The 24,476-nt window shown below is 41.3% G+C and overlaps 1 protein-coding gene across 1 annotated transcript in view; it reads left to right on the top strand.

The window, feature by feature from the left end:
- The window catches only part of npc1 (NPC intracellular cholesterol transporter 1), a 44,245-nt gene extending 32,565 nt beyond the window's left edge, over nucleotides 1–11,680 (top strand). The window contains exons 18-25 of the mRNA XM_004915212.4: nucleotides 1,323–1,513; nucleotides 1,712–1,827; nucleotides 3,914–4,043; nucleotides 5,615–5,815; nucleotides 5,950–6,181; nucleotides 6,801–6,914; nucleotides 8,370–8,532; nucleotides 10,677–11,680. Of these exons, the coding sequence (XP_004915269.2) occupies nucleotides 1,323–1,513; nucleotides 1,712–1,827; nucleotides 3,914–4,043; nucleotides 5,615–5,815; nucleotides 5,950–6,181; nucleotides 6,801–6,914; nucleotides 8,370–8,532; nucleotides 10,677–10,759 (1,230 nt within the window). The 3' untranslated portion in view covers nucleotides 10,760–11,680. The remainder of the gene's footprint in view (nucleotides 1–1,322; nucleotides 1,514–1,711; nucleotides 1,828–3,913; nucleotides 4,044–5,614; nucleotides 5,816–5,949; nucleotides 6,182–6,800; nucleotides 6,915–8,369; nucleotides 8,533–10,676) is intronic.
- The last annotated feature ends 12,796 nt before the right edge of the window (nucleotides 11,681–24,476 follow it).

The following is a 24,476-nucleotide window of genomic DNA, read 5'->3' as shown; positions in this document are numbered from 1 at the left end:
AAAATAGGATGAGCACAGCCATCAAGCTCCAGTCCCCTTGTTATAAGTCCCCTATAAGCTCTGGAGCTATATGTTTGCTGCTGCACTTGTCTTTGGGCCAGTCACATATATCTCCATGTGGGATATATATTTTATAAAACCATCCTGGCTGGTGGATTCCATGAACTATGGGGACATAATTGATCTTAAAGAAACAGTTCAGTGTAAAAATAAACCTGTGTAAATAGATATGCTGTGCAAAATCAAAACTGTTTTTTAATATAGTTAGTTAGCCAAAAATGTCATCTCTAAAGGCTGGAGTGAGTGGATGTCTCACATAAAACCAAAACACTACTTCCTCCTTTTCACCTCTTAGTCAGCGACTTGATGGGGAGCCATATGGGATATAACTGTTCACTTAGTTTGCTTATGACCCTAGGCACAGGTCAGATTCAGAAGCAAACAGTTATGTCCCATATGCCTCCTCCCCCCTCAAGTCACTGATTGGTTGCTGACTGGTAACAGGTTAGGGAGCTGCAATGGAGAAAGTAGTGTTTTGGTTATTATATTAGACATCTGCTCACTCCAGCCTTTATAGATTACATTTTTCACTGATTGACTATATTGAAAACTTTTTTTTTTTTTTTTTTTTGCTCAGCCTATCTATTTAGCTAGTTTTTTTTTTTTTTTTTACTCTGAATTACTGATTTAAATATTGAATTGATTTTAATATTATTTTTCAAGTTTGTTTGGTTAAAGAGACATTACACACCTTTTTTCCAACATGAGCTCAGGTATTAGGGCTTGTGCTGGGTATACATTGCTTGCATGTTTTTTGTTATTTTCTAAACAAGAAAATGTAACTATTGTCACATTCTAACTTCCTGCCATGGAGAGAAGAAGCTGGTAAAACAAATTACCAGTCACGCTGAGATAATGGCACACAGACGTTTTGTTGGCAGGAATGTGACAAAACTCTTATTCCATTTATTCCTGATGTAAGCCGCAAAGTCAGCTTGAAAATACGAATTAATGCATTTTTGGGCAATAATTGCCTGAGCAGCAAGTACCAGGATAGTGCAGGTGATTACCTTGGGAATAAATGGGGGGAGCCATTTCCCAATTTTACAGGGGATGTGGCGTGTAACTATTGGAAAACAAACCAATTGTCAGTTGGTGCTTTTTTTAAATTACAAAATAGGAAAAATATATTTTACAACACAAGTTCTATTTATTGAGCTTATTTTTGGAAAAGGTGTGTATAGGTTTTTACTGCTGCTCTCTTGGCAAATTGTGCTAGCTTTTTTATAAACAAATTGTGCCAATCTTTGTTTAACCCTTAGGATTCCTACATGCTAGATTATTTTGGCTCACTCAGCACATACCTCCATACTGGCCCCCCAGTGTATTTTGTAGTTGAGGAAGGACATAATTATACCACAAAGGAAGGACAGGACAAGGTGTGTGGTGGAGCTGGATGCAATAACAATTCATTGGTGCAAGAGATCTACACCGCTGCTGGGATAAGCAACTAGTGAGTAGAACATAAACTTTGCTGACATTTTCCAAGTATGGATGTAGGTACAATGTCAGGCACTGGGAATGCATGAGTAGCCAGTGGGTGGGTAGATAGATTTGCGCTACTTGGGTGATTTTATTATCAGACAAATACAAATGGCAGGGAATTAAGATATTAATTTACTCATGTGACCCCTTTCTTGTTTTACTTCAGTACAAGGATCGGATACGCACCTTCCTCTTGGATTGACGATTACTTTGATTGGGTGAAGCCCCAGTCTACTTGCTGTCGAATATATAATAACACAGATCAATTCTGTAATGCTTCAGGTAACCTGCACCAATGTTCATTTTTATTTAACCACTGTCATAATTTCAATATTTGTGTATCCATTTGTATTCTGGGGGTAAGGAAGGTACTTTTGATAATATTCAGGGGCCATGGCTTGGCAACTAGCAGAATTCCAGCTGCTGCTAATCTTCCACTGCTAGGAGATGGAAAGTGTTTATTGTGCCAAAACACCCCTTTACCTCCAATCCTTTCCAGATTTGGTTCCCTTTAGTTGAGGGGACCTCTGTAGGCCTCACTTTGGCCTAATGTATTCTTGAATTATAGTCTATTTCCACCTGCTGACGGTAGGGCTGCTCGTTGGTTTATTTTTTAGTGCAAAACTGCATAGAAAATGTAAAGCATTTAACTTGAGGTTGCACTCGCCCCTATACCCAAAGTAACAGATTACTCCATGAGTTTGCAACAGGAAAGGTCCAGGTTCTGAAAGTTGTTGCTAAGAGTTTATACAATAATTACAAACGTTAACAGTTATGTGTAATAAAGCATACCATTCAGCCCTTTGTGTTGAACAATAGAAATGAATGCATTATTTATTTATGTACAGGTATGGGACTTGCTATCCAGAATGCTCTGAACCTGGGGTTTTCCAAATAAGGGATCTTTTCATAATTTGGCTCACCATAATTTGTCTACTAAAGTAATTTAAAACATTACATAAACTCAATAGGATTGTCCTGCCTCCCATAAGGATTCATTATATCTTGGTTAGACTCAATTACAAGGTACTGTTTTATCATTAGAGAGGAAAAAGGAAATCATTTTTTATGTCCTTCATAGCTTTTTGGATAATGGATCCCATATCTGTACATGTTTTGTTAAACTTTTGTTATAAAGTTATCCATATATTAATTAAAATTAGCACTTAGATATTTTGCCGTATTAATGCCACCAAAGATGTTATCACTGTGTGCTTACCTGGATTATTCCCAATGCTTTCTGCCTTTTTACAGGGGCTATACACATTTGCATACACTTGTACACTTGCTTTTTTATTTTTAGTATAGAACACCTATTCTCTTCTTTCATTATAAAATGCATTGTTTTGCTTTACCCTTACTTTAGTCAACTGCTGCCTGGCTCTCATGTTTTTAGATAAGGAGGAGTTTATTATTCATGGTTAATAGGTTTAACTATAGCCACAATAAAATTACATTGTGTGACAGTGTGCATTGTCCCTTTAAGACCCTAAAAAAGCCTAGTGTAAAAAAAAAAAAAAAAAAAATCCTTGCAGAGAGTCTTGTCTGTCTCGCACTCTACAGACACATTAAATATTGGCACTTGTGGTAGTGCCAATGAATTGTGCCATAGATATACTCAAACTCATATATTACATTAGAGGTGAAAAAACAATGCATGGTTTGACTACATTTCTGGCTTTATCTACAAACTGTACCCCCCTGTATGCCTGTGCAAACCTAAATAGATTTAAAGGTGACCAGAGCACTAAATTGGCAAAATATAGTGCCCGGGTGTCAGATTGGCAATATGAGCTGCACAACAAAATACTATAGCGCAGTGGCAGCAAATACGCTGAGCAAAGACTTCCTGGGTTGGTATTGCCATCTAGCTCATCATGCAGCTTGTCAGAAGCAAAGCAGGACAGGTATTTAGACAGCGGGGGTGGAGCTTTGGTAACTTACTACACATAAAGTTTGTATTCTAGTTTTTGCACTTACATTGTCTGTTTATCACTGAATTTTTTTTTTTTTAAAACCAATTTAATTCTCTGGATTAAGATTCCTAGTTCAGTATGGTGGGGTTTGGGTAAATACAGTATTTTGGCTGTGCCAGTTTGTTTCCTTCTATCTATGAGTTATAGTTGGCTAAGCCAGACCTATTTATGGAGAGCTGCGACCAGAGCTCTGAACATCTGTGTACAGCAGAAAACACAGAGACCTATATTCTAACCCTAGTTCTCTGCCTACAATATATTTTAATGCCTACTATTAGTGTATAGGTAAGTACAGTATTAAAGAAGCCCAAGTTAACAACATTTTTAGAAAAGTCTAGGAGAACTGCAAGGATCACAAGAATTAATATGTCTGCCACCATTAACCTTTGCAGTGGTTAACGCATCCTGCTTATCATGCCGGTCCTACACTCCAGAAGGAAAGCGCAAACCAGTTGGAGAGGATTTTATGCATTTCCTGCCCATGTTTCTCTCTGATAATCCAAACCCCAAATGTGGGAAAGGGTAAGTAGGTCACTCTGTAAGGTTTTTTGTTTTTTAAATGTTGCAAATTTGTTGCATATTCCTATTAGGAATGGGGATTCGTTATCTGGAAATCTGAATTACAGAAAGTCCATCTCCCATAGACTTCATTTTGATCAAATAATTCAATTTTTATTATAATTATTTCCTCTTTCTCTGTAATAATAAAACAGTACCTTGTACTTGGACAACTGGGATATAATTAATCCTTATTGGAGGCAAAACAATAATATTGGGTTTAATAAAAGTTAAAATAATTTTTTAGAAGACTTAAGGTATGGAGATCCAATCACAGAAAGATCCTTTTACAGAAAACGCTTGTATTCAAACAGAAGATGCATAATAAAGGGAAAATAAGATGATAGATACCTGAGTGGGCATACCAGGTTAACCTGAAACCATTTTTTAATAACTTGGAACCATTACCCTCAGTTTTAACAGCTTTACCTTTCACTTGCCGTGAAACAAAAAACTAATAAACGTGGAACTGACATCATACAGTGGCTAGAAGAGAAGTAGAGTATTTTGCTTCCTAGTATTTTGTTCCCAGCACCCACTACACCCCTTTTCATTGAGGGTATCGGACCAACTGCCATAAATTAAGGTGGCCATACACTGGCAGATTTCAGCTGCCGATTTGGGACATGTTTTTGGTCACATTCAGCAGCTTATCTGTCCATGGATGGTGACCCCCCCAACAGCCTACCTGACCGATATCTGGCCTAAAATTTGCCAGATCTCGATCAGGAAAGTTTAATTTTCCAGTCAGACCGGGGACTGCATGGGCTTGTTAATGCATCCCATATACCAGCCATTTTAATTTGATCATTTGGCTCAATATCGTCCACCATAGGTGGGCATATCAGGAGAAGATCCAATTGTTTGGTGACCTCGTCAAACGAGTGGATCGCACTGTGTATGGCCACCTTTACATTAGAGCTTAGAGGAAAGAAGAGAGAAAAGCGATACTATAACAACATTTCCTATATGACAGATTTAAACCCTCCAAAGAAATGAATCTGAGATTGTATGTGAAGTGTTCAACTAAGCATGTTTTAAAGTTATTTTTTTTTAATTCTCAAGATATTAGCAGTTTTTACCCTGCTTTTATCTTAAAGGTGAAGCAAAGGCTAAGTCACTAAGTGACTTAGATCGCTTACCTTGTACCCTGGGCTGGTGCCCCTGTTAGGAGAAAAAAGCACCAGCCCAGGGTACCTGTAGGAAGCGCTTCCTCCTTCCTTTCTCTTCTGCCGGCGAAATCCGTCGGCCGGTGCATGCGCAGTAGAGTGAAAAGCCGATTTTAATGTTTAAGTTCGGCTTTTCACTCTACTGCGCATGCGCGCGCAAGCGAAAAGGAAGGAGGAAGCGATCGCTGCTACCCCGGGCTGGTGCTGTTCTCTCCCTACAGGGGCACCAGCCTGGGGTAAAAGGTAAGCGATCTAAGTCACTTGGGGGTGCCTAACATTTTGGCACCCCCAAGTGACTTAGCCTTTCCTTCTCCTTTAATGTGTTATACTTTATGTAAAATCAAAACTCCCTTTTTCCTCTTTAAGGGGCCACGCGGCATATGGCTCTGCAGTTGATCTCCTTGACAGTAACACTAATGTTGGTGCAACTTATTTTATGACCTATCATACAATTCTGAAGAACTCCACAGACTTCATTGACGCCATGAGGAAAGCCCGTACCATCGCACAGAATATCACTGATAATATGGACATCCCAGGGAAGAAATACAAAGTATTCCCTTACAGGTAAATGTGATTGAACCCACATTTGTGATGGTTTTTTGCATAATTGGCCTTTGGCAATGTGCCCAATATATTCACACATTTCTCCTATATGATTTGAGTGGTAATCTCATATTTCCCTTTTTTTTTGTTTGCAGTATTTTCTATGTATTTTATGAGCAGTATTTAACCATTGTGGATGACACCATCTTCAACTTGTGCGTGTCTCTGGCAGCAGTATTCTTTGTGACAGTGATCCTTCTGGGCTTTGAGCTCTGGTCAGCTGTCCTTATGTGCATCACGATTTCTATGATCCTTGTTAACATGTTTGGAGTCATGTGGCTCTGGGGCATCAGCTTAAATGCAGTGTCCCTTGTCAATTTAGTCATGGTGAGTGTGTGCGTTCAGTATAACTTTCTACTATATTTTTTTTTAGCCATAACAAGGTAAGGTAGGGAACATTATTAAGTTAAGATTTTGTAATAGTCACAGGTATTTCTAGCACCAGTTACAGTTCTTAGACAGCCAAGAACTGAAAGCAAGAATGAACTGATACACTCAGCTGCTAGCAATCAGCAATAAAGGTCTGTACTCTTTTAGAAGAAACATTCAAGGTTAGAATCACCCCTTCAGGTTTCTTGCATTGTCTATTCCCAGCTACCTTGTAACCTACAGTGCATGTTTCTTAGAACATTTATTTTTAATCCTCTTTAGTCAGTTGGCATATAGGCATAAGTAGGAGTTTAGCAGAGTTAAAGGACTGGTGGGGTTGTAGAGTATGAAAAGTATAGGGAGAAGCTAGCAGGTAATTTAAGCCAGCCAGATTTAAGAATGCAAGACTACATTTCTATGCTGATGAAGTGACTGGTTCCACTGTGGGATAACAGTGACTTTACCTTTCTATTACTATATATTTCACTTGAATGAACTAAGGCCCATATGTTTGATGGTGAGTCACATAAAGACAACTTTCACTAATATTATTCTTGCACCTTTCATACCTTTATAGAGCTGTGGCATTTCAGTAGAGTTCTGCAGCCACGTGACCAGAGCCTTTTCAGTTAGCACAAGGGGAAACCGGGTACAACGTGCTGAGGATGCCCTGGCTCATATGGGTAGCTCGGTAAGTCAGTGTGGTGGCTTCCTTCCCTCAACTGACCATCAATTAAGACAAAATGCTGCTAAATATATTCTGTTTTTAACTTGTGCTATCTGCCCTAATATTTCCTATATCACTTTTTAAGGTTGCCACCAAGACTACAATGTGGTTAATGTGCTTGTATTGTTAGTTCATGTTGTTTATATTCTGCTAGTTACTGTAAGGGAGCAGGCATAGGGAACTTGCAGCCCCCTAGCAGCTGCAAACCACAACTCTCAGACTCTTCATCCAACATGGTTCACAGCAGATGGAGGGCAGTGACAATGCCACCTATACCTTACATTATTCAGAACTGTAAAATTCATAACTTTTTTTTGGCATAGTGAGCTAATGACAAAATATTTTAAGTTACAAAGGGAGAGTTCACAATCTGATAAGGCTTGTAAATAAAGAGTACTTAATGGTGCATAGATGTCTGACCTTAAGTGGGTCCTTCAAGAGTCATGTGACGCCAATGCACATTCTATTGCATTACCTAGAGTGCACAGAAATGTCTCTAGATATCTGCTCAGCAATGTAAGGGAATTTGATTGCACATTTTTCTTTTCATTCTCATTAATAAAATCTGCAAAATATTTTATCCATATATCCAAAAAGTTATCTTAATATTAAGTTAATTGACGCTGAATGTTCCCACGCTGTGTATAACTATGACACCTCCCTTTCTTAAATTGCCTGGCCAAGTGAGCAGTGTGTTGGGAAATGTACGGGCGGATTACAAACTACTGTATTTGGATCGAAGGGTTCACAACACTTCAGTATTTTTAAAAATGTTTAAACACTTTTTGACTTAGAATAACAGCAGTTGAATTTAGTTCTTTCCTGTGGGAGTTAAACCACAAAAGCATAACAGCTGCATAGATTGTAAGCTTTATGGGGCAGTGACCTCCTTCTTGTCTCTTTAACACTAAGCTCTTTATTTTTAATGTAACTGTACTTTGTATTTATTGTTTTAATGGCCCCTGTTTGTTCTATTCATTTGTTTTGCTGTACAGCACTGCATACTTAAGTAGCACTTTATATCAATAAATATACACATACAAATTTAATGCAGTGCTTTTCTGTGCATATTTCTCAAACCAGTTCAAAACATCTTCTACTTTACTTCATATTGGTAGGATACAGAAAATGGGTTGTGAAGGCTCCTATGAGCCTGTGTAAATCGGCTCCTGTGCCCCAAAATGGCTATTATTTCTAAATGCTGCCAGATTGGCCCCCAGAACCATACTGCCTATGTCAGCTGGCACAGTGCTGACTATTGCAGAACTGCAGCACCGAATGATTGTAATTAATTATGCCCCCTGCTGGTGTTCAAAGGCAATGGTAAAAGTGTGCTGTGCTATGACTTACAATATTGAGTGTTGATGTTTTTTTTAACTACATTTCTCTTATATATTTGTTACTTTCTCTGTCTAACAGGTGTTCAGTGGTATAACACTCACAAAGTTTGTTGGTATCGGTGTTCTTGGCTTGTCCAAATCTCAGATATTCAAGATCTTCTACTTCAGAATGTATCTGGCTATGGTGCTTCTTGGGGCAGCACATGGCTTAATATTTCTGCCTGTTCTACTTAGTTACTTAGGTGAGTGTGATGATGATGATGATGATGATTATGACCATGAGTAGAGGATAAACAAAGTATATTACATGAGGGACTAAGGCAAAAGAGTGTTTTGGTTCGTAAATCTGATTTACTTTCTAGGTCTGTTAAAAAATAAATAAATAAAATCTTAATTCAAAGCTAAAACATTTTAATGTTATACCTTGTATTTTGTAACTGCTGCTTATTGGCCACTACAAAACCACTAATGGCTCCTAAATGAAAACAAAACCACTGTACAGGCAATGATACCTTTAACTTCTTTTTGCCTCTGTGTGCAAATATTATCTTTAATGCTGCCTCCTATTCACTTGAATGGGAAACCCACAGCAGACCCAGTTGTTGTGCTTGTCAGCCTCAAACTGCTCTAGCAGGCTCTTCTGAAAAAGATCCAAAACAGGCACTGTCAGGCATATTGGAACAAGGGGAGTTTTTGGGCACTGCTGCCTTCATTGGTGATGAGCGTGATGGAGTAAGTCATTTGAATATGTTTATATATTGTGGGTGGCAAGATGTTCTTTTGAGAGTTTAGCTATTATTTTTATTATTAACAACACAGTGCAAGGAATTTAAATATTTGGGTTCTATTTATTATTTGCCTCACCACTGACACCTGGGAAACAAAACAAAAAACATTAACCAATATTAATTAAATGGAGACTTTACTTGACATTTGTGAATGTTCCCCGCCAGCCTGGATATGGTCAGGGCTGCTTGGTATCATTCCTGCAGCGTGTATACTCCAGCAGTCCTTGGCAAATATGTAACAAGGGGCAATACAATCTGATGAGCTGATGGCTCTTTTGCATTTTGGGGAAGTTGAGCAGATTAGCTCTGAGGTCTATGGCACGCACCACTAGTCAATTCTAAGCATTGTTTGGGTGCGTTAGTTAGTGATTGCCTATTGCAAAAGGGGAAGTTCACATTCATAAAACATATCTGTTTACTCACACGTATGTTATAGGTTAGCCTGTTTTTAACAACTTATTATTTAGTATTTATTTATATTTTTAATAGGGTTTAAGGTGGCCATACACAGGCTGATTCTAGCTTCCAATATCGGTCCCTTAGACCGATTCGGCAGCTTATTGGCCCGTGAATGGGCACAAACAACGGGCCTGCCTGACTGATATCTGGCCTGTTTAAAAATTTAGTCAGATCGGGGACCGCATCAGCTTGTTGATGCGGACCCCGAACCGTCTGCGTCTGGAGAGCTGTAGTAGCACAACACAGTATTAGAAATTACAATGTGCAATTATCCTAAAATGCTATTGTCTACATCATATAAAAAGATCAATCAAAAGTGAGCTACCTGTTTTAAAAAATCAATGTGTTTTTATTGGCTTCTCAGTAAGCCTTTAATACATTTCTCAACCGCAGCACTAGCAGTTTCATGTCCTACTTGAGAATGCCTCCTGTGCTTTGCTAAAGAACAGTGCAAATATTACAATCTTATTCTTTAGTTGCTGGCATTTCTTTTATTATTATTTGTAGTGTGCTTTCTAAAAGCGATACATTTTGTGAAGAGGAACTACCTTTTTAAGATGGACTGTACTGGCCTGGGTACTGCCGGTTGAGCACTACACTGCCATTTTTCAGATTTTCCATGTATCCCCTTGTGCTCTCTCCATTCAGAAAATGGTCTGTACTGCATATTTCCTTGCCATGAGTGGCCAGGACATATCGGAAAGGGCAGAAGAATATGGCAGCAGAAAGTACCTAAGGCCAGTACATATTTTCGAGACAAAGAGCCCCAGCCCAGGAGCTAGCCAACTAGAATCACTGGGGGTGCTTAACAGTTTGGCAAATCCCCAATGGTTTTAGCTTTCAGTCTCCTATAGGTATTCTAATACAGTTAGCATAGCCATTGTGGCGTTCCGCCTGCCATTCCAGACCCGTACTTGAAGTCACCTGACTTTTGCTAAACTTGTATCAATAAAGCTACAAATGAATGTATGAACAAATCTAGAATAAAACTTGTCCCTGCCAGAAATGTTTGCTATTACTATCCTGAGTCATAAATTCTGCTGTTATGGGATTCCTGAGGATACGTTGGAAAACCAGTTCTTTGTATTATTCTTTATAATAATGTTGTATTGTTTTCTACTCGCATTCTGTCCCTTCAGGCCCCCAAGTGAATAAAGCAAAGGTGCAAGCTGCGCTGCAGAGAGCCCGAGGCACAGAGCAAGAGCGTCTTTTTAACCACTGACACCCCTGCTGCTGAGTGAGACTGTGTTAGGGAGCCATCGGGGGCCCCCAGGGGGGCTGCTGCTGCACACTGACCAAGTAGCACATCAACGCTGCATCAACTCAGGAAACGTTTGCTATCCTACTTCCAGAATGAGATGTTAGCAACTAATCCAAGGATGTGGGTTTTCTTTTTTTTTTACATAGGTTACATTTTGATAGGAGAGGAGGAGTTTTGTACTGAAGGTTTTTTTTTTTTTTTTCCTTTTTTTTTTTTTTTTTTCTTTCTAAATCCCTTTGGACACTAGCTGTGTTTTGCAAATGCCAAATCAATGCACGTATTTTTCCAAACAACTTCTCCCCAGAAGCAGATTCTATATTTTAATAGTTAATTTGCTACAACATTAACTTTTGTAATGGAACCAGCGCACTGTTTTGTAGTCTGGAGAGAAAGCTGCGCAAACTTTCGTAGTGTAATAAATGAACTCTATGCAGTTTTCTACGTGGGGAGAGTCCTATGTCGGCAAGATTCAAGAATGCACCGTGTTCCTCAGTGTTCAGAAAACAAATGCATGTTAATAAGACTGCTGCGGAATGACGGCGAAGGGTACACTCAGTGTTTTTAATGAAATTGACACACAGAGTTGTATTTTACACCAATCACTTTGAATTTTAAAGGGATAGTGAAACTAAAATGTAGCTCATTATATTAAAGAAATGGTGTATTCCGTCTGATCTAGCAGCCATTAATGCAAAATATTAATATTATTAACAGGTTGTTTTTTTTGTTTTTGTTTGTTTTTTAACAATTTCTGCTATGCAGGAAGAGGTCAGCCCAGATTTTATCAATGGCCAAGAAAATATGCAATTTTTATTCATAATATGTGTTGGTTTTGCAATAAACAAATGTTGAATGTGGCCCCATTCAGCGTTACTATACGGATTCCCATGTGGTTTCTATTATTCTTGGGGGAAGTGCACAGCACTCTGCTCAGCAACAACATATATATGACTATTGGGTATGGGATCTCGCCATTATGGCTGGGCACTGCTGCCTTCGTTGGTGATGAGCGTGATGGAGTGATTGAAAAGGTTTATGCACCGAGGCCCAAACAGCTCTCCACTAGCCCATTAACTAGTGACTGTCTATGGCATCCTCTAGCATTTGCCATAAGGCACAGATTGCCGGTCCTGCCATTTATAGTTCAAGAATATCTAGGGCTGAAAATGTTTTTGCTGCCCAAATCTCACCCTAATAGATATTCAATCTTGGGTTTCTAAGACAACAAATCAATGTTATCTCTAATCTCACTTTAATGGGCTTTTATGCTATGCCCCCCAGTCACAGCTCTGGGCTGCCCTGAGGGGTTCAGACCCACAATTTGGGAACTAGCAGCAAAACTAAAAAGAAATTAAATTATTTTATTAAATTATTAAAGTGCTGCAATAAGTATATGCCAATAATGATATAACAGGAGCAAAACTAGAGGACAACCTGATGGACTAGATACCCAAGTGCTAGTTAAACAGAGTGACAAGGAGCACACCCACACCCTATTAGACACTATTAAGACTATGTTACTTTGGCAATATGGTGTTACTAGAAAAAGTGGCCCATTCACCGAACAGCTTAAAAATCATCTTGTAAAGAATACATTTGGGGATAAAGGTGGCAAAATAATGACTGCCTGCTGTGCCCCTGTGTTTCTGTCGCAGTCAGGGATTATTGTCTTCACTTTCTGCTTTTCTCAAAACTTTTGCTCCCACCTTATGCACTAACTATACTTTTTTTTTTTTTTATCCTCTCCCATTCTTATATATTTCATCTATGATTAAATTGGCATCAAGTATCCTTTTTCAAGCCCGGTCAGGGAAATACTGGGCAGATGCCAAACACACACAAAATGGATCCAAGTTGCTAGGAAACATAATTAGGGGAGGGAGGGAGAGAATAAACAGACTGGGGAAGAATCTGGAGAGAACACAAACATTGTGGAAGTAGCAAATAGAAGGGTAAGAGTGCCCAGGCGTAATGAAAGGAGCAGGAGAGGGCACAGACTGGTATTGCAGGATCGTAGTCAAAAGCTAAAATGGCATTAGTAGATCCTGTTATTAGGGCAGCAGATAACATCCACCGTCTCAGATTACAATGAAAATGAATGATTTCAACCCAAGTCTATGAATGTGAGCTCCTGTGACCAAGAAGGATGCCACCTTGCACATTTCCTCAGAAGACGTCTGGAATGTCCAAGACTCAGCAATATGCGTTGTAGAAAGTGCCTTTATATTACATGGTGCTGGCACTGCACTTACCATTGGTTTCTCCAACACACAATGTCATCCATTTTGCAATTGGACGCTTGAAGAAAAAAAAAACAAAACAATTTTGCTCTAATAGGATCAATAGAAGACAGTCGGGTTTCCCAGTAGCCTTTTTTTCTTTGCAGATCTATGCTGAGACACCTAACAACATTGCTTCTTTGGCTGAGGTTATGGAAAGGCTGGTAAAACTGATTGATTCCTATAAATAAAATACACCATCTATTTCAGCCACAAAGCTACTCAGTAGTCTGAGAACCAGAAGATCCTGATGGCAATGTGAGAGCTGGACACCAGCAAGTTAGATTGTTACTCAAAATGAATGCCATTCATTCACCCACTCACACACACATATATTATTTTTACTTTATATACTGAATAAATAATGATGTGTAACAATGAATATAGAGATGGAGACAACAGCAAGATCTCACGAACGGTTCCAGCCTATGTATTCGCTAGTAAGAAGGCAGTTTTCATGAATAACAATTTCAATGTGTTTGTCTCTTTTTTGCCTGGAGGTGGGATAAGAGGTTTCTTTCTCTTACCCAACCTGCAAGACTTCCCCTATAAACTCTTCTGAAATTGACACAGAAATTTACTCTATATCTTAGTACTTCTATGAGGTTGAATAGTTATGTTTTCTGAAAAGCCTTTTTGAATAATACCTTGCCTTTTTAATCACAATGCTGTCAACTTTCAAGGCTATAGTTGTGGGGTGTACTGACAGCTTTTCCACTGCCAACAAGAACAACTCCTAGGCCAGCTAGGTCACTGATTCTCCTTCTTTCCTGATCTTTTGAGACAGCTGGGAACTAAGGCTGATGCCACACCAGGCGTAGGGCTGATTTTTTCGGCAAGCGGAAAAACGCTTGCCGAAAATTCAGCCCTACGCCTGCTACTTGTGCCTGCACCCGAATGAATGGAATGGACTTTGCATTCTCGCGCGTTTTCGTGCGTATATCGGCTACATGTGCCTGCACCCGAGCGTATCCCATTCATTCGGGTGCAGGCACAAGTAGCAGGCTTAGGGCTGATTTTTCGGCAAGCGTTTTTCCGCTTGCCGAAAAAATCAGCCCTACGCCTGGTGTGGCATCAGCCTAAAGGCTCTTTTTCTATCCTTCATGGTGGAGGGCCGATAATTGAAGACAATTTTGACCACTTCTCTTTCTTTAAACTGCACCCACTTCAAATCACACCCATGTTATCACAAGAGCTTTTAAAGCCATACCCAAATGGTTGGTGCTCACAGCAGGGATATTATATTATGTCATATTAAGACATACCTAAAGGAGAGGTAAAAACTGTATCAGAAAGGTCGATGTAAATACAGCCATAAGCATTAATGAAGTTTACTTTAGTACTGCATTTATGGTAAATAACCATCAATATGGCACACACAGGCAGCAAAGGGCAGGCAGGGTATGACACACACAGGCAGCATAGGGCAGGCAGAGTATGGCACACACAGGAAGAGTAGGGCAGGCAGAGTATGGCACACACAGGAAGAGTAGGGCAGGCAGAGTGTGACACACACAGGCAGGGTAGGGCAGGGAGAGTATGGCACACACAGGCATCACAGGGCAGGCAGAGTATGGCACACACAGGCAGCACAGGGCAGGCAGAGTATGGCACACACAGGCAGCACAGGGCAGGCAGAGTATGGGACACACAGAGTATGGGACACACAGGCAGCACAGGGCAGGCAGAGTATGGCGCCCACACATGCAGTATAGGGCAGACAGAGTATGGCACACACAGACAGGGTAGGGCAGACAGAAGTTAGGCATTCTCTGCCTGCCCTATGCTGTCCATGTGTACCATATTCTGCCTGCCCTATGTTATTTACCATAAATGCAGTACTAATGTAAACTTCATTCACAGCTTTTTAACTTCATTAAGAGGATGGTTTCATTAGGGTACAACTCCTCTACTGGGGCCTTCTACTCCCAGGCTCCTAGAGTAGTTACTAGCAGTATAGTGTTTTATCAGTCTTTTCTACAGTTGCACAACTAATAGAAGCAAAATGGCTTATCTGTTAGTGGTTGTGTATTTCCACTTTAATGCAGCATTCAGCAGCAGTTCTTTTGTCTCCTGGTGTCCAGTCCCAGTTCTTCCAGCCACTGACTAGTACTGTGTCAGTAGCCAAAGACTCCCCTGCAGCACATTTTGTGTTTGCAAGTTACATCTTTCTTCCCTAGGGCAACTTTTTCTGTTTCTATAACGTTCCTAATATTTATGTTCCTGTAGTTGTAATACAGTTTCTGGCCATATGAGGTCACTGTTGTACACTTTAACACCCATATGTGCAGCTTATACATATATACATGTTCCATGGAAGGTACCCCTACAAATGAGGTCAGAATACTTGCTATTTGTCTTGACCGGGCAATCCTAATTTGTATACAAAGTGGACTTAAATAATAAGTAAAGGTAAAATCACCAAATTGTGAGGCACCCCCTGTGATTTTAATGGCTAGTGTACACACCAACAGAGCGCTGATCTTCCAGGTGCCCCGTGTCCTGCTGGGGCGAACACATGCAGTACCAAACTCTTTCCAAAATGCCTGATATCACATAACCAGTGACATTTGATACACCCCATATGGAAATCACTGTATAAAAGGTGCGCCTCAAATTCTCTGTGGAAATGCCCCTAACTGTGTGCAGCTCAATTGGCCCCTGCTGCAACAATCCTCTCACTCTTTTTTCTAAACCTTTCTATATTTTTATGGTTTGTTTATGGAGCTGATCTCCCCACTGCCTTCCAGTGCGCACATGGGGGGAGTCTTGGGAAAAAAATTGTACTTTTGTGTTTCCATGCCAAAATCCTCCCATTTGCACTGTTACAGGCTGATACCATAGCTATAAGGGCACACACAACATGGAGCTGAAGAAATGGCAACAAGCCTTTTCACAGTTCACAGTTTTTAAATTTCATTTGCATTGCAAAATGCCCAGCTGTTCACATCCAATAAAGGAGCCAATCCAAGCTCCTGCTTCCACCTGGCTGTCATGTTGTACTGAATGTACTGAATCTGTCTGTTTGGTGTAGACATAGATATTCTGAGACAATTTGCAATTGATCTTCATTTATTTTATTTTTTTCATTTATTTAGGTATTTAGGTATTTAGGTTTCTGTTTTGCACTTCTACAGTTTGGTTTTCAACAGCTGTCTGGTTGCTAGGGTCTTATTTACACTAGCAACCAGGCAGTGGGTTGAATGAGAGACTGGTATATATATATATATATATATATATATAGGTGAGGTAATGAACAAAAGAAAAAGTTATGTAACAAAAATTAACAATAACAGTAAAATTGTACAGTTTGATGCCCAATATGTATAGGTTTACCTAAGTATGTGGCATGTAGGGGCCCCAATGTGAATATACCCCATATGTACTGTCATTTCTGTCATTTCAGCTCCTGCAAAATCAACACATTTACATCATTATATGTGGGATAAAGCTAGTAAAAAGTATGCTCACCCCAGAAAGTCATATATTTTTGGAAAGTACACATCCCCCCGAATCTAAAATGGGTACCCATGTCTATGTCCATGTCTTTAGATTCAGGGGAATGTGTACTTTCCAAAAATATATGACTTTCTGGGGTGAGCGTACTTTTTACTAGCTTTATCCCACATATAATGATGTAAATGTGTTGATTTTGCAGGAGCTGAAATGTTGTCCTTGAAATCTAAAGTATGCAGCTTTCTGGAGCAGTGCTTTGGAAATTTGGTAATGTACTGCTGGGAGTTTTTGACCTATACAAGTGAGAAATCTCCATAAAAGTATATATATTTGGTATTGGCATGTTCAGGAGACATGGGACTTTCCAAATCAGTTGTATTTTTGTGCATAAAATAATGTTTGTTTCTGGTATGTGTGTTTATATTATGAAAAATATGATTTTTTTTAATTTTTTTAGACATTTAGAAGCCTATATCTTGTTACAGAATTGGAATTACACCAAAATTATACGATATTTTGAAAGCTTAGTTTGTCCTGAAAAAAACAATATATTGTTTTCCTGTGTAAACTAAAAGTCCTCCCGAGGAAAGGCCCCTAAAGTGAAACAGTGCAAAATGTTCAAAAACTGTCTGGCAGTAGAAGTTCCACTTTGTTCCAAAACGGCTGGCAGTAAAAGGGTTAAAGTAGCATGAACAGCCAACGTAACGTTTTGGTCCCCAATGGGGACACTTCCTCGTAGCAGGAGAAAGGAACTAGAGCACGTAGTGCGGGCTAAGCCAAATCAGCACACACACCCAAGTTGTCGCTGATATAAACTAAAGTGTCACATGATGATGTGGTGCCAGGGAAACAAAAATTAAGCAAAAGAAATACATTGGGAATCTTGTGAAACTTGTCCTGTCATAGTGTCCAGGGAGCAAGTGACTAGTCTGTGATTACTTAAGCTGCTGTTTGTGACAGTTCTCCCACGTTTGCCAAAAGAACGTTAGCTATACAGTCCACTAGATGCTAGCACAATAACCAATTTATTGGTTTTACTCGTACAGAGATCGCCACACAACAGGAGGTTGAGTGTGGAAACCAGGGTCGGACTGGGCCGCCGGGACACCGGGAAAAATCCCGGTGGGCCCCGGCCCTAGTGGGCCCCAGCGGGCCAGTCCGACCTTTGCCGGCGCTCCCCGCTACTGACTGTTCCTCCCCGACGCGTTCAATTTATACGCGCTCGGGGAGGACGTCAGGCGGGGGCCCTTCGGGGGGGTTAGGGGGGCCCTTGGGGGGGTTAGGGGACGCGGCTGGGGCACCTGCAGGGCCCCTGGGGCGGGAGCCCCGGTGGGCCCTGCACCCCCCAGTCCGACCCTGGTGGAAACAGTGTTACCACCTGTCCTAGGGGATAAAACAAGTATTTTTTACCCTTCTTCCATATGAGTAACTGTGGTACTTTAAGTGTTATTGCCAGGCATTCATCAACCTACAGGACAGGAGCAGTATGATTTACAAAATTGCATTGTGTCCCCTTTAACTTGTTTCAGAGGATAATTTGGTTCCATTCAGGAGTATCTGTTAAAGAGAGGGCTTTGAATAGTTAACTTCATTGCTTAAATTGGATAACTGAGATAACTTACCTGCACTTTTAGGGCTGTGGCACACGCTGAGGTTAAGGTTATGGGGATACACGTTGAGATTCGCTCGCTTGGCGAGATCGAATTATATTGTCGGCAATGGGGCAGTCGGTTCGGGGACCGCATCAACAAGCCGATGCGGTCCCCGATCCGACTGAATTTTCTAACCTGGCCGATCGATATCTGGCCAATTTCAGGTCAGATATCAGTCGGCCAGGCCCCTCGGTTCTGCCCCTACACGGGCCGATAAGCTGCTGAATCGGTCCAAGGGACCGATATCGGCAGCTACAATCGGCCCGTGTATGGGGACCTTAAGTCACCCACAACAAATCTCCCTTTTCACGGGCGACCAATCTCTCCGATATGACAGCCCACCGGCAAGAATGTGAATCGCCGGTGGGATGTCATACACAGCGCCGCGATCACGAAAGTTGCCTGTCTAGGCAAAGGCCGCATATGCCATGCCACCGGCGATTTACATTCTCGCCGGTGGAATGTCATCCCTTGTCGCGGGCGACTAATCTCAGCGTGTGCCACAGCCCTTAGGGTTAAGACACACTGAGCTACTAGTAGCAGCTACTTTTTCATGTCTACTAAACTCCAGAAAATACCCTGCCATATACAATACTGATAATTTACTCTGCTAAAACACACGTAGAGACAACTATCAGGAAATGAGCAGCATTGTCTGTTTTAGTCGCCACAACAAGTAGCTGCTACTAGTATCTCTGTGTGTCTTCATCCTTATAGCCGTTTTACATGTCATTCCCTTCCCCATAAATTTACCTTTATGACATATAAAAGAATAAGAAACAAGTATAATTCTGTATCACAATCACATTATTATACCATTGTCAACATCCGCCAAGTTATTGGCAACTGAATCTTTATAATAAGTAAAATCTGGGGAAAAATCAGGACAATTAAAGTATAGTAGGCAGTTGGTAGTAAATTAAGACAACAAGACAAGGAAAAAAGCAGATATGAAAATAATGATATCCAGTAGTGAGTATTGTAAGCTCTTGTGAGTAGGGCCTCTGATCCTATTTTTATTCTGTAGCCATTGTTTGTTAAATTATTGTAAGAATGTAAAGCATAACTTGCATGGTCAGTATTGAGTCCACTGCTACTATCATTGAGCTCTAATTGGGAGGATTCCCCATACTATCTTAATTTAGAGGGGACAGCTCAGAAAGTCTTGGTCACACTGCACCTTTTAAAAAAAAAAAAAAGATGTTAGAAGCCACAGGGTCAAGGGGCAAAATCCATAAGTATTTATACATGGATCTGCCCATCCCCATTCTTTCCTGAGCACCTAGTGCGTGTGGTCATTGCCTGCCCTGCAGCATTCCCTAGGTGTTGGTAGGTGTGGTGACATTTGGCCATATGGAGATACACACAAGCCATAAGGGTAACACTGCACAACACTTTTAAGAGTGGCCCTGCTTTAAAGGAGAAGGAAAGGCTAATAAAGAGTTAATCTCAAGCTGCAGGCATACCTTCAGTTGTCTCAGTAGTGCTCTTACGTCTCCCCATATTTCTCCAGTTCAGATGATCAGAAGCCAAACAGGAAGAAAAAACGCTGAGCTCCAGGGTCGGACTGGGGGGTGCAGGGCCCACTGGGGCTCCTGCCCCAGGGGCCCTGCAGGTGCCCCAGCCAGCTGTGTCCCCTACCCCCCCAGGGGCCCCCCTAACCCCCCTGCAGGGCCCCCACCTGATGTCCTCCCCAAGCGCGTATAAATTGAACGTGTCAAGGGAGGAACAGTCAGAAGGGGGAGCGCCGGCAAGGGTCGAACTGGGCCGCCGGGGCCCACCGGGATTTTTCCCAGTCCGACCCTGCTGAGCTCTGTAAAGAAAGTTCCCATAATGCCTCACTCCTGCACCGACACCCAGACCAAGTGAACATGCTCAGTTAATTAGACTAGTCTCTGGCACAGGAAAACAGACACAACAAATCTTTTGACAGAGAAGTCAGTGCAGCGTTTCTGTGAGTGCTTATGGCTGTATTTACACAGACCTTTCTGATAAAGCTTACTTAGTTTCTACCTTTCTTTCTCCGTTAAGGAAACTTCACATCCCACATCATGTTATGTCTGCCAGTGGTAAAAGGTAGAAGAGTGCAGCTAGGTCTTCTTCCTTTTTACTAACATCTGAGAAAAAAAACATCACATTGATAAAAGACCTACTAGATCCAACCAATTATTCTGTAATTCCCTGGCCGTTGTTTAAAGAAAATTTTGAGTTACTTGAAATTGCTAAATACATTTACTGAGCCTACCAATGTGGTTTATCAGGGACTCACAATAAAGACAATTTTGTTGTCGCTAAACATAGACTGGCAGAGGCAATATTAGAATTTAAAGACAAACCACATAATATAAAAATCAACATACTTTCTGGTACATTCTGGGATGTTTTTACCCAAGATAATCATCCCTTAGAGAATGTGTCTGCTAAGTGTTTATCTACAACACTTTATATCCCCTTCGCAGTTGGTTAAGTCTATGCATGAATTCAACAATCTGATTTTTGCTGAAAGCTGCAGCAATTCAAACTTGTCCATTTAGGATATGGAAAACTTTTTGTCCGTAATAAGTGCTTTAAAACAAACTCTTATTGCCCCAAATGTAACGAACCTGGTGTTAATTTATTCCACTACCTATGGTCTTTTCCGAAGATTGGTAAGTTCTGGAACATGGTGGAAAGATTCTTGAACCACAGATTGAATTTAAATATAAATGTAACACCTATTTCAGCTCAATAGCTGCCTTCCCGGACTAGTACCAGTAGAACATGGGTTACACTGTACTCTCTTACCCAGAATGGGCCTTCGCTAAGTGGAAGAGGAAGGTGAGGGTGTTGTGCAACTACACCTCTCTTGATGCTATGCAGAAAAATGAAAACAGAGGGCGCGCCAGAGGTTCTTGCAAATAACAAAGTAATAAGTATTTATTGAACATCCACAGGGTTACTCACAATACAGCTTCAGAGGCCATTGGTACATGCAACATATACCGAGTGTATATTCAGACTAACACTCTCCTGCGGGCAGACTGGCAGGAATCTCCCGTCACCTCTGCGACACACCCTGTAGTGGATCCCTCAGGGAATTCTCTATCCTGATTCCCTATTCACTTGGATCCCTACACTACAGGCAATGCGGCCTGGGAGAACTATCTCCAGAAAAACTGCAAATCCTATGCAGGAGCTCATGCTGCTCATTCTATCTCAGCCCTAACTGCCTTACACCCCTAGAGTGTACTATACAGGTAGCTACACCTGCCACTATCTAATGCCTCATTCACGGGGCCCTGTTCCCCGACTTTACTGGGCCAGGGCCCATGCCCTGGGCTCTCAGCACACATCCACCTTGTCCCTAAGGTGGAAGCAAAAAAACAGGAAGGTGCCACTCCTCTCCCAACACTATACCAAAGTCAGGCAGGATGTGGTCACTATACCTTCTAACCAATAGCACACATGTTAATGAACTCACTTAGATACATTCCCTTCTGCCCAGCAACTAAGGGAACTGAACCTGTATGGATTTAAAGCCATAGGGACCATTTAACCCTATGGGTCCCTACATAAAGTTATCTCCTAGTTTCGCTCTATTACACATTAAAAAAGAGGAGGTGTTATCAAGCATTTTACCAGTCTCCTTAGCACAAAAAATTGATAAATTATTATTTTTGTTTATGGCTGCCTCTAAAAAAACATTATTTTATTATTAGCTAAAAGAGGAAACCCCTCCTATAACAGAAATTATTTCTTATCTTAATCAGCTTAGCTGGCAAGAGGCAATCAAAGCAAAAACAAGTGAACCTAAATCCAGGATTCCTTTTTTGATTTTGCTCTCTAGGAAACTTTTCTTTCCTTTTCTTTTTATAGTTTATCCACTGGGCAAAGTTAGTTAATTTGTTTTTGTTTTGTTCTTCTCTATTTAAATCACTTATTTTGTTTCTCTGTAAGCATTCTATTTTCTTCATTTCTTATCTTTTTGAAGGACAAACTGTCGAATGTGACTATTGTTGTACAACCTATTTTTAAATAATTTGTCATTATTCATCCTACATGTTTATTGCAAAACTTCAATAAAATGTTTTTAAAAAGAAAAGAGTGCAGCTGGTTTGGCAGCTCCATATGTGACTGCTTGACTTTATGTCCCATAGATCTCTGGCAGTGAAGGCAGACCGGAATAGTGCACAGTTGAACCCATCACTCCAAGACTGACCAACTGAGTTCTGCTACATTCAGAAGCACCAGTGCAGAGATTAGGGTTACCATCCGTCCGGTATTTGACCGGCCCACCCTTTTAATCACCAGCTAGGGCCAGAATTACAAATTTACAGGCAAAGTAATTGTCTATAAATTTGTAATACCATATGAATCCCTCCTTTCCGTGACCCTCTCTGCTGGAGGATTACCCCTTATAATTATAAGGCCAGACTTGTGAATACCCTGCCCATTTCCCCACGCTATGATGTCATTGCCTGCCTCCGTGTGCCTTCCCCACCTACTATCCCCACCCAAAGGCTGGTATAATACCGAAACAAAAGGTGGCAAACTAGCAGAGATTAACAAATGACAGATAACTGATTTTAACAGCAAATTTATGGATTTGCCACCTCTTTAACTGAATGAGGCTTAACTCAGTAAGGATTTGAAGTGATTAAACTATAAAGAGAGCAAAGTACTTAGTTATATATATATATAATTGCTGTATGAAAGACTATAGCAGTTCATACCAATGGTGTATTTATGCAGGGTAAAACTGTTCAAATAAGTTAAAGGGGTGCTTCACCTTTAAATGTACATTGTAATATATTATAGCAGGGGTGGCCAATACGTCGAACACGGTCCACCAGTCAATCCCCCGAGGATTTCTGGTGGACCGCAATCAAACTGGGGATGCAGAAGTTATCTGTGAATGCGTATGCACAAATGCCGCACTTCCGCATTCCGCGTCGTTCTGGTCGATCACAACTGGACCAAGTCTGGCCACCCCTGTATTATAGAATGCCCTATTCCTAGCTACTTTGCTATTGGTCTTCATTATTGTTTAAAGTTAATAAATTATTACCCTTCCACTAATACTTCCTTTGCACTTTTCTCTGACCCCAGCAGCCAAAAACTATTGCTTTGTGAGCTTACAATTTAATTGTTAAAGTAACTTTATATTCTTTATTTTTCTGTTCAGGCCCTGTTCTATTTATATTCCAGTCTCTCATTCAAAACACTGCCTGAAATTCCAAACTGGAGAACTAGTGAACAAAAAGCTATGTAACTTAATGAACGTAAAAAATGAAGGCCAATTGAAAATTATCTCAGAATATCACTTTGCTGACTATTCAGGGTCAGTTAAGGTGGTATGTTTGCCAGAAGCCATGCCCCCTTTATGGCCTCAAATTTGTCTGGGCATCTGCGGGCTTGATACACCAGTTTCTGTTTTGGTAAAGAGTCATTTTTCCAGAAGTTCAGTGACGGTGGTCCTGTAGATTTCCAATGTAGGCAGCATAGTTTAGCTGGAGGTCTCAGCCAGGGCCGCCATCAGGGGGTACAGTCGTCCCCGGCCCCCTTTAATCAATTCCGGGCCCTCTCACTGCTGGCATCCTCCGTTATGTCCTGGTGTTCCCCGCTACATCAGCGCTTATATAAGGTTGCGCCCCGTGCATAGCAACCTTATTTAAGCGCAGATGGAGCGGGTAGCAGCAGGACATAACGGAGGACGCCAGCAGTGAGAGGGCCCGGAATTGATTAAAGGGGGCTGGAGGATACTTGGGGGAGCTGAAGGATACTTCTGGGGGGGCCCTGGGGGAAGCAGGAGGACGCTGGGGGGGGGGGACTGGAGGATGCTTGGGGGGCCCTGCGGGGAGCTGAAGAATGCTTTGGGGGCCCTGGAGGATGCTGGGGGGAGCTGAAGGATGCTTTGGGGGGGGGCAGGAGGATGCTGGGGCAGGGGACTGGAGGATGCTTGGAGGGGAGCTGGAGGATGCTTGGGGGGCCCTGGAGGAAGCAGAAGGATACTAGGGGGGAGCCAGAGGAAGCAGTGGGAGCGGGCCATAGTATTTAGGGGAGGACCACCATGTTTTAGGGGGCCCTGGGCTGGCTAGCAATGTTTTAAGGGGCACCTGTTCTGGCACCAATGCAAAATGTAACCCCCTGGCCACAAATGTTTTAGGGGGGCCCTGGCTACCAAAGTCTGTGTGTCCTTTGTATTGATGGGAGGGGTCACTGGGGGTGTGGGAGGAGGGGGGGCCCAGAAAATTTTGTTGTGAGGGGCCCATGATTTCTGATGGCGGCCCTGGTCTTAGCTGTAGGGTTTCC

Source organism: Xenopus tropicalis, chromosome 6 (assembly GCF_000004195.4).
Source record: "Xenopus tropicalis strain Nigerian chromosome 6, UCB_Xtro_10.0, whole genome shotgun sequence".
Taxonomy (NCBI): Eukaryota; Metazoa; Chordata; class Amphibia; order Anura; family Pipidae; genus Xenopus; species Xenopus tropicalis.
This window is presented reverse-complemented; position numbering and strand designations above follow the sequence as displayed.